The 11510-nt window shown below is 29.5% G+C and overlaps 1 protein-coding gene across 2 annotated transcripts; it reads right to left on the bottom strand.

The window, feature by feature from the left end:
- Positions 1-5370: 5370 nt before the first annotated feature.
- Positions 5371-10592, bottom strand: LOC125068891. 2 transcript variants are annotated; one of them, XM_047678252.1, is made up of 4 exons: positions 10440-10592; positions 10187-10258; positions 8289-8485; positions 5371-7723 (listed from the first exon to the last, which is right to left on the bottom strand). In XM_047678252.1, exons 3-4 carry the CDS (start codon positions 8473-8475, stop codon positions 6852-6854), a joined length of 1059 nt encoding a protein of 352 aa, XP_047534208.1. In that variant the 5' UTR covers positions 8476-8485; positions 10187-10258; positions 10440-10592; the 3' UTR covers positions 5371-6851. The 2 variants fall into 2 exon arrangements, with proteins under 2 accessions (XP_047534208.1, XP_047534207.1); XM_047678251.1 differs by lacking the exon at positions 10187-10258.
- Between the last annotated feature and the right edge of the window lie 918 nt (positions 10593-11510).

Below are 11510 nucleotides of genomic sequence, written 5' to 3'. Positions count from 1 at the left end.
CGAATAAGATAAAAATAAAGTTACTGTAACAAATACTATTAAAACTACTATTTTTAGAAAAATTCCGAATCTCAGTCTTTGATACTTTAAAAAAAATCCTAAGCAACTTGGTTCGTCCGTTGGGCACCGCTAGCAACGAAGGTCGATGTCTCCGCCACACATATCTACCTGGGGCGCACCGACTCAACTGTCTTAATACATTAGCACTATGGACTCCTCTCGATACCTTAAATACATAGATTATAAGCGCTAAATCTTTTATGTAATCTATTCTACTATTGTTTTGTTTAAATAATTTTACTATAGTACTCTTAGACACAAACAGAAAAAGGTAAAAACTATTGTGCCACATCTGCGCAACCGTCTCGCTTAATCACTGACTCCTCCCCCTTCCCCTCCCGCTTTCTTTCCCTTTTCCGTAACTGCGACACAATTTTAATTTTGAACGACTTGTCTAGTAGTATACATATAAGTCAATGTAAGCCAATGATTATAAGAAAATGTTTTGCAACATTTATTAACTTAAAAAAAAAAATTATGAAGTTATAAAAGTAGTCTTTTTATCGATTTATAGTAAATTTAACTTTTCAATAAAAATGTCTTGTTATTAATTAATTAATATTACTAATTATAGAAGTAGAGTAATTAAGGATTCTAAAAGAGCTTATCTTATCAGATTTAATTGAGAAATATTAATAAAGAACCGCGTATTTTGGAGAGAAATTAAGGAAAAGACAGTATAAATTATTATTTATCAATCATAACAACGTATTTGTGTTGCAAATTATTTGTGAACGGCTTCTTAAATGCAAATAAACATGACTTCTGAAATAAATAATTTAAATAACAATATACATTTACATAATAACTAAAATACCACCAACTATCCATACTGTAAATGAATATTCAATTGTTCGTAAGTAATATATATTCTAGCCACCTGGCACTACTTACACGAGTACAATACGCTATTTGACTGGTTTTTAAAATGCATTTTGTATTATTTAATAGAGTTTAAGGAACCCAATAAAAGTTGTGTTTTTTAATTCTAGTACATATTTGCTGAAAAATATCAAATTAAAAAATCCATATGTAAATAGCGCGCAAAAACGTTACTTTGACGATATGGCGCTGTAAAACGTCACTTGCCTGTATTGTAATCTGTGGCACATATAAGCTACATACAGTAGGCAAACGAGGTTAATAAACAAGTGACGTCATCATAAGCCCGACCAATCAGGAGCGTTTTGTGTCACGTGACAATCGTTTAAAAATATGCATTTTTATTTATGGAATTTTGAATAAATAAATTAATATTTTCAACTTTCGTTGATAAATAACCATTTTTAAACTCATAATATATACTGATTACAAGAATTGACACTTTATTTTTCGCATTGTCAAATAGCCTATTAAAGGAAGGGAGGCCGGGTTAAATTGAGTATTAAGATAAAAACGAATATTATAAAACCATTATAGCGACAAGTGTACTTGGCTCTTAAATTAAGTTGGCTGTCCAGTGCCTTTGTTAAGCCTTGATATCATTTAAAAACAAAATATTTCTATAAAATTTTATTCTGTTTACAAATAAGAAAACTTTCCACGTGTTCTTTTTCCACATTTATTTATGACAAATATTTGACGTCAAGGTTATTTTTCTGATTATTTAAATACTGAGCACTTTAATACATGTACCACCCAATACAAGGAATTAGAGTCCTGGGTGTCACGGAAGCATGCTAAAAAGATCCCGTGGCGTCTAAGAGACGAAGAGGGTACCGCTGGTTTTTACCGCTCACCAGGTGACATGGGTAACTCGTTTTTTAGCAAGTTGGCTGCTTCACCATAAACACTGATATTATATAGACCACTTCTTAGATCGTAAAGGCGTCAACCACGATATATAATTTGTTATGTTCCTTGTGATTGTTATTATAATAACACTTGTGCACTCACCATTCGATATGAAACTCAGCAGTACAAAGTAGTATTTGTATTTCACAGTAAAGAGATCGTTAGATGGTGAATGTTAGTTAGTTTTTAATAAATAATATATATAAAAATACAAATATTACTAGTATTTTGTTCCTGTAGTACAATATAGTTATCCATTCATACTACATTAAACCAGGAGATTGTTAAGAATATGTTAATTGGTAAGAAGTAGTAAAATCGTCTACATCTAAACTTATTTGTCTTTGTTTAGTTCTATTATAGTTGACATTACGCCACAAGGTTATGTATGAGTAGGGTCTCAGCCCCGTTTCAGACCAGGGTGCAGGGGGTGCGAAAAACCCGACTGCCGCGCCTTCCAAGGCGCCTTGCCAATAATGATCAAGTGTAAGACCATCAATGAGACGCGCCCAGAAGGTCTCTAAAATTATTTTTTGGGGAGGGAAGAAGAGGTAGGACATCCGGAGGAACGGAGGAACAAAACTTACCTAGATATCTCTTCTATACTTACTTTATTAGGATAATAATAATATAATAATAATAATAGAACACAATAGTTATTATGTTAACCTGCAAACCTCTGTAAACAAAATTATATTACCTCTCATGAGGTCAAGTATACTTTTTATGGCATCAGTAGGTGGATGGACAAATGGGACTTAAGTATGTATATAACAAATGCGACCCCTTGTTGGGAACTTTAACTGTTGTTACACTGACTCACTCACCCTTCAAGTCGGAATTAAGTATTGCTGCTTAGCGTTAGAATATAAGCTTGCTTCAAGCTCTTTTACCGGGAATTTGATTAAGAATATTGACGTCTATAATTTTAATTATATAAAGTTTATTTAGTGTTATTTGTCTGTCTGATCACACTGCTAGATGATAAGCAATAACAATAACATTTTTATTTTTTCTGATGACATTTTTAATTTAAATCTAAATGTGAAAAAAATATGACTATTATCCTAATTGTTACAGAAGTTTTAATTAAACCATTTGAATAATTTGTTATAGACAGATGACGGATAGATGAATAGAGGATTTTTATTTATATTCTAAATAAACATTTACTTCATTCAAGTTCAAAACATCTGCTACCACAAGTTAGGATGTAGATTATTTGTGAAAGAACCATCTAGAAACTCATTAGTTACTCTTTTTCAACCATCATATATATTTAATAACAATATTATAAAGCATAATAAGGCAAGGACAAAACGGTTCTGTACCTCTTTCTAAATCGTTTGTCTACCGACTTTTTTTTGGTTATTTATTTATTGATTATTATAAAAAAAAGAGTACAAAAAAATTGGTCGAAGCTTACAAATTCACACAATCCGTATTCTTTAATTTAATAATTATGATCGAATTTCAACCACCAAGGATATTTATATTTTTGTAAGTAGATATTTAACGTGAAAATTAAAAAGCACTGATTGTACTTTTTTATATATCGTCACCTGGGATCAAGACTAAAACTGCAAACTCCTAAATACTTAAATAGACAATATCTATTTTTAAAAGAATAATCTTTCATTTTTATTCACCTGTCCTGGCAATCCGGCACGAATCTTATCACACACAGCCGTAAAAACTACTCATTATATCAACAATCATAATAATGTATACTAATAATGTAAATAACATGCTATTGAAAGAGTCGTTTGGAAAAATATTTTTATTGTAATAAATGTAACATACATATTTACCATAAAATAAATAACACGACTGACTAATTCTTAAAACAACCTTTACAAATAATTAACAAAATATAATCCTAAATTTATTACTTTAAATTATATAACAGCTATACATTTTGTAACAATAACTTAATAAGTATCTATTATATTATTATATCAGTTTTTGTATAAATTATCCAATTCTTATTTATAAAAAAAAACACGAACAATTTTAGATCGACATCTGCAGTGCTATTTTGTTCTGCTAGGAACTCACTCGCATCTCACTCGTGAAATTTCGAACTCACTACGCTATTTTCATACGTGTCTCCTCTAAATGATGTAATTAAATAATTCAAGTCAATGTTTCATATCAATATCATTGATACACCATGTTCGGCGTTGAGTTCCTTAAAGGCTTTTATCATTATTGTTTTTCTTTCTTTGCAGTTGTTAAATTATTTTCATCATCAATCCTCCGTTTCATTAAAAGTCAGTCGCCTCGGATTCGTAACTATTCGCTGGCAAACTCGCCGTCTGTTTGGTGTTACGAATGGCGAAGCTTTAGTTACTGATGAAAAACTGTCTCTCACAACTTTAGATTTAGTTATTGACTTTGGGGTTGATGCGAATATTTGCACATCTGTGACAAAAGATAACATTTACTTTTATTTATTTTTTATTTTCTATTATAATTTTAGTAGGCACAAGAATATCGTTGTGTTATTGTTTTAAACATAATATAAATATTACTTACCGTCAGCCTTAAAATTCTTCGGAGATTGTACTGTGCTCAACTTCGGCTTTTTGTTTTTTTGTAATTTGATTTCTAAAATAATATTAATTAAAAATTAAATAAAAAGATACAGTTAAAAAATTAAAAATAGTAACAAAGAGCACTGGACAGCGAACAGCTTAATTAAGAATTAAGTTTTTACTACACTGTGCTTAAGCAGCATGGTGTAGTAAGATAACATTTTGGATTTTTTTAGAATAGGCGTATTGGCAAATTGACCACATATAAATAGTTATCACCGCCCATAGACATAGACAAATGATTGAATTCCATCTGACATTTATACAAAATTGCGTTCGAAATATTATTTAAAGATATTCTAAACAGTTAATATAAAACACCAACACTATCAAACATAGATAATTAAATCATGGAATATACTATATTTACACGATTTTACTGGTTTTAATTGTTTTGATTATAATATCCCAGAGGATATGTAGATTATATATGCTTAATACTTTTTTAGCAACTATAAAATAGTTTCAAGAAAACTACTTGAACATATAAATTAATATAATATTAAGTCTGTGTACCTCTTTGCATTCTGCGTTTCTTGGCAACAATTTTATAGTCTTCAATTCTCTCGGCCAATAAAGTACAAATTTCCGACAAATTGAAATCCATTTTCAGTAATTTATCGGAATCACTAAAGAATATTACTCGTTGTAGTACAGAGATGAAGTGATGATTTTAGTACAAGTCCACGTTATTTATATATTATATTGTGTTGTCTAAATTACTCATTAGTAAATGAGTTGTAAATAAAATGAAGATTACATAATTAATTAATTTATTTCCTTACAATTAATTAATTGCTTAACTACCTTAATGATCATTATTTAATTAACAATAAAACTGTAATTAGTAAGGACCAATGTAAAAAATACTTCATTATTAATTTTGAAAAACAACTTGTTGGAAAATAATAAACAAAAATATTATTCAACACGATTTATTGGAAAATAATGTTTACCTTACATTCTATACATAATTCAAACTGGTATCAAAGAATATCGTAGGATATATTGTTTATAAAACAAACTACGATCGATTAAAAAAAAAAATTGGTACATTTTAAGGCACACTGTGAAATACATAGTTTTAACATTAAAAACATTTTTATCGAATATGATTTTTAAGAAGAACCGATCCCAGACTCATTTGTTTTTGATGTGTCAAACTGAAAAGGGCGCCAAATATCCCGCCTTTGTCAAATTTACTGATTGATTAATAAATCAGTTTTTTTTTTTTCAATTCAATTGTTAGTTTAATGGCTTTTAGTTGTGCCGACAGGGTACAGATTATATCGCCATGTTACGTAGGACAGTTCTTTTGTTTTATAATTTTGTCAAAAATGCATGACAAGGTTGATAATATTATTTTATGATGTAACTAACGTTCCGTATTAGGAGTATGGTTCAATTTGTTTTTTTTTGAAACTGTTTGCGCATTTTATTGGAAAAAAAAAACATTTCTAATAGCAAACTTATTTCATCTGTCTTTAAGGATAAAACGGTACGACTATTTAATTAAACTGAATTTAATCAGATATGGATTATCTAACTGATTTCTTGATTTTTCATAAAGAACTAAGGCCGGAACTATTTAAGACTTTACATACAACTTTTACAGACATTACAATTTATTAAAATAAACCTAAACAAGTAACCAATTATTAAAATCCAATTATTAATTACTACACTTACATATATCGAGGATAAATCACTTTTATCTAAGGCCTCCTTTTTCATACAAAATAAAAGACAAAATAATTATAAAAAAAAAATCTAAATTAATATTGGGTTTTGCTACAGATAATATTTGCTAAAATTATTTAATTTACATCGAGTTAAAAAGAGTTTATAAGGGATTTTCAGCTTTTTTTTAAACATAATATGAAATCAAAACCAAGTGACACTTAGTATTATTTATTAATGTGAATTAATCTTTATTAAACAGAATTAATTGAAAATCCCTCATTGACAAGTGTATTTGGCATTTCATATCTTAATGCTACTAACAAGTTAATGAAAATATTAAAGATAATATTACAAAAGTAAAATATTTTCCAAATAGAAGAAATTTAAATTTGCTTACATAGAACAAGTTTTCAAAGATTTTAAAACTATGTGCTCATAATAATTACATTGCTCTTAAATCTAACATGTAAAAAAAAAAACAAACAAAATTCATCATTAATAGTGAAAACCGCACATATTTTACATCAAATTATTTACAATGAATCATTGTTAAGCAAAATAAAAAAGAAAATTAATTTGATTGTCCTAGATTTACAGTATTGGAAGTTTAAAAAGTATTGAAGCCTCAAAGAGGTTTCAATAACCTCTCGTAAACATTATCCTGTGGCATTACCACTTCATCAAAAAATACCATTCTGCATTATTACATTAATTTAACTAATGATCGCGCAAATGTCCTTGAACATATTTAAGGCAAGATTGGACCTCTTCACTATCAGCTTCCATGCCTTGCAGTTTATCTTGAACATCTGCCATAAAATAGCTATCAAAATCACCCTTTTTGAGTGCCGTCATACAGAAATTTGTTAGCGCTTTAAAGCACTGCTTTCGCTGCGCATTATGAGGCTGATTATCCCAAACCGGTGTAGCCCTTACATAACTCCAAGCGAGAAATACATATTTCATAACAGTTTCCCAATGTTGAGAATCAACCAAAACCTTTCCTTGCTCAATGAGGCACTTTTTAAAAGCAGCGAGATGGGTTGCGACCCGCGAATAAGCGGGGGAGTCAGTCTTAGATGTCAAGCGTGATGTTGGAAGGCTTTTAAATATGTTTGATTTAAGATAAGATAGTTTTTCCTCCAAAGGTGATAAATCGGGTGTCGGCATTTCTTTTCGTATATCTTGTTCAATGTCTGGATGTTTATGAGTTATTCTCTTTATCATGTGTATAAGCTGTGTCGGACTGAGCCCTTTCAAAGCCGTGTCTAGCGGCCCCTTAAATTCTCCATCGAAGGTATGTTCCAGACGAGATCGCTTTATAGGCGGAGTAAATTTGAGCGGGCTTGTGATTTTAAATTTTTGCGGCGTACTAATGTCGCTAAAGTCAATCTTTTCTGGGGTGAGTGGGACTCGTTCAACATCACCTAATAGAAGACGCTTTCTTGGGGTAGAACGTAATGTTACACCAAGCCTAGGCGGTGAGTTTCGTCCTGGTGTATTTTTAGGTGGTGTGCGGACCGTAGACTGAAAAGCTGAACGCTTTAAATCAATGTCGGGCGACCATGTCACTGGCAGACGTTTGCGACCTAGAAGGATGAATGTTATGTTATTTTAAAATTTCCTATTTTAGCTTTTCTGGTATCAAAAGGCTCCAAGCAGACAAACACATATAACATAATATGATTTATTGTTTTCGGGGAAAAACTTAATACAAACAAAATTTCATGTTATATCAAGATTTATATATGTGACCCTTAGGTGACCTTAAATTGTAAAATATCTAGAAGTGAACAAAGCATTGACAAAAAACATTAGTATGTCAAAATTGATTGCAGCAAATTAATAGACGTTTCTTAAAGTCCTTATCCTGTAAATGCTCCCATACTGGGTCCATAAAAAAAACATTGTATATTTCAAAATATCACTTTTTATCATTTACATACATAAAATGCTAGTTAAATCATATTTAATTAAATTCTATAAATCTAAGCAAAATTCAAAAGTTCCAAAATAACTAAACTTTTAAGCAGAATTTCATCTATATATTATAAGACACATCCTCACAAAATAAGATCTTCTTTAGAAAATTAATTTATTTCTGATACAAGTAAAATGTGCTCAATACTGATTAAAATAATAGCTATAACAAACCTCTTTGCTGGATCAGGAACTCATCAGGTGATGGCGCAGGGCTAAGGTACCCTGGCGGGAGGGACGGCGATACCTCCCTGGTGTTGGTAAGGGGCCGCAGGGGAGTAACGCGCAGGCGGTCTAATCGTGCCGGAATCTCTGCCAGTGCAGCGCGGGTGCGTCTTGGAGCGTCTGGTGACGCCTCCATCACCCTAATTCTGAAATTATTGTGGAATATACCAGTATACTACATAATTAAATATTGCACAGCAAAAAAGCAAATGATTTTGTTAGAATGTTTTATAAGATGAAAAACACGACTAAGATATGAGTATGCCATTTTATTTGCAAGCAAAGAGACCTTTATATGATAATATAAAATCAAAATATTTTTTATTCAAGTAGCATCATAAAAGCACTTTTGAAGCGTCATGTTATACTGTTGAATTAAGTGTAAAGCTGCCATAAAACATAGAATGAAAGAAACCAGATGTTTTATTAATTTTATAGTTCAGCTAGAAATAAATAATTAAAATGATGAAAGGAATAAAGTGTATATATCCTATAAAACATAGAAAATAATTATGATCTAATTTGTGTAATGAAAGTCTATGAATAACTTAATTTAGGAATAAAGAATCTTTATTTTATGCCAAATGAATAATAATGATAATTAGATATAATGGTGTTTTAAAATAAGCAGTCTCCATATAGCTGATTCTGAATACAGCACAGGTTTTCGGCTGGACTTGACTTACCTTGTCCTTAAGTAACATCAATAATATTAGATTATAAAAACCATAAAAGTAGTAGTAAAAATGTTATAATAATAACAAAAAAAGTTGGAGCAGAATTGAGTGAATATTACTATTTAAGTGACAATCCAACTACCACGCAGAGGGCTATTTTATATACTTATATGTATATACATATTATCTAAAACAGCTGATTCAAGAAATCAAATTTGTACTTTGTTTAAAGGTGCTTTGAGTTAAATTTTTACATGGAGATGAAGGAAGACAGTTGCAGATTTTTACAGCCGAGTATTTCAAGCTATAGAGATAACCATTTTATAATAGCAAATTTCAGGGATGAAAACTTTATATAATTTTAAATCTCTTGAAGAATTTAAACATAATTATTAAATGTCTTGAACAATTTAACACATAAAATTTAATACAATATCATTAATATTGATTTTAACAAATTTAGATGCCGACTTCAAAATTAGATCTTAAATTTCAGGAAAATCAGATTATAGCTGGTCTAAGGCCAGATATAAGTGTTTGCTATTTTCAGAGTGTAATTATTATTATTAATACATAAATTGTGATATTATTTTGTGTATTTTAAAATATTATTTTGTTATCAAAGCTAAGAACAAATTATGTACCTATGTTGATAAAGAATAATGTGTGTAGATTATTATATGTAGGTCATATTAGTGATTATTTAAAGTAAATAAAGTATTGAGGAAATCAATGATATTATAAAAATATCAACATAATAAACACTAGAACTGTTTTAATCATAAACTTTTGGGATAAATTAATATAGTATTATTTTAGAAATATAATCTTGTTTCAGTATAACTGTTGTATGCTACTTGTGTTATATCCTTGATGAGTTTATTTATGATTAATTATATTATTAATCATAGCTAATTATAGTTAAAAAAAAAGTTTTTAAATGATTGTTTTAATGCAATAGTTAGTAAATCACTAAACAAGTGAAATAAAAGAAGCATTGAAAGATTAGGAATGTATAATGTTATTTTTTAGTGATGTAGGTAAAAATGATGACACATAAATTAATGAAATGTAATAAAAAAAACGCAGTATCATTTTTATCTAGCCCAGTTAGAGTAGATTTATCATTATTAAGAGTTGACAAATACATCAGTACCAATTAAAACTGACCTGAACGGTGGTAAGTGGTAACAAATGGCATCTATGCTGGTAAGACGAACACGACGCTACTCAAGTCCTAGACTTAAATTTACAAAAATAATTATAATGAAATATATAATTTTTAGAAACAATCCTCAATTTCATTTAATATGTCTATAAGATAAAAACTGAGTTAACTTGTAGCGATTATTAAAATTAGCTTTAAGTCAAATTGCTGTTTTACCGTAAACTAATATTTTTACTTGTAAATTAAAGTACCTACCTTTATACTTAATAATCCCAACTAAACACTTTTAATATGTTTCATTCAGTGGACACGTCTCGTAAAAAATTTCGTTTTGCTGTTAAACAACAAACTTTATTATCCCATCAATTTAGTTTAGAAGAAAAATTGGCGCACAAATTGACATATGTTTATCAACGGTCACTACGAAGACAGCCGTATATAGCATTGGTTGCGTTCGTTATTAATGATTGAAAATATTGAAATACTGTTTAATTTTATTTTATATTTAAAAAATACAGGTAACAATAGCTGAAATATTGGAAGAAGCTAATTATATTCAAAGACCAAAAAAAAATAATATTTCAATTATTTTTTTCAAATAAACATAAGATGAGGTCACCTCATCTTTATTACTTTTATTATGTTAATACCCAATCTACCGCTTTATAGTTCTCAAATTAGCTGTAAGTTATGTTCACTGTTGAAAGAAAATCAAAATGTAAAATAAGAATCATATGCATATTATAACTATTTTGTCAAAATCCTTTATCCGTAACAGGGATGCTTGGAGCTACCTAGCCGTAACCGAAACTATCGGATATCCAAAATAAAAATCTATCCGTAAACCGTATTCAAAATTTAAAAAAAATGTTTATCTAATCTCATTTGGAAGCTATTTGTTTATTTTCTGTGATTTTTTATCTAGAACTAAATAATAGACTACCAATAAAGTAAAATCTATCTTGTTGGTGTTTCTTTTACAATTTTTAAATAATCTTATATCCGTAACTCAAACTATCTGAATCGATCTGTAGCCTTAAATAAAATCGGTAAAATTTTATTCATATACTCGTATCCCTCGTATATACGAAATTACATATCCATTACGTCCCCGATCGCGCCTAAACAAGCATAATCATGTTTGATTTTATATCGTTCAGGGACAGCCTCGTTACAGTTACATGGTTCAGGTGATTCAACAAAAGCTTTATGATTTTCCAGCGCCTTAAATAGCTCGATCAGGGATTTGAATCCAAGGCATCAGTATTTGCAAGCTAATAACCTAAGAAATCGTTAAGATTTTTTATTGATATAATGTTCATCTAT

The sequence above is a fragment of the Vanessa atalanta genome, chromosome 14, assembly GCF_905147765.1.
Source record: "Vanessa atalanta chromosome 14, ilVanAtal1.2, whole genome shotgun sequence".
NCBI lineage: Eukaryota > Metazoa > Arthropoda > Insecta > Lepidoptera > Nymphalidae > Vanessa > Vanessa atalanta.
Note: the sequence above shows the minus strand (reverse complement) of the source record. Positions and strands in the feature narration are given on the sequence as shown.

Bases quoted from the DNA above. Each gene is read 5' to 3' on its own strand.
- LOC125068891 (XM_047678252.1), bottom strand. From the start codon at position 8,475: ATGGAGGCGTCACCAGACGCTCCAAGACGCACCCGCGCTGCACTGGCA. The intron at 7,724-8,288 runs GTTTGTTATAGC...TCATCCTTCTAG, and splicing joins GTTCCTGATCCAGCAAAGAG to GTCGCAAACGTCTGCCAGTG.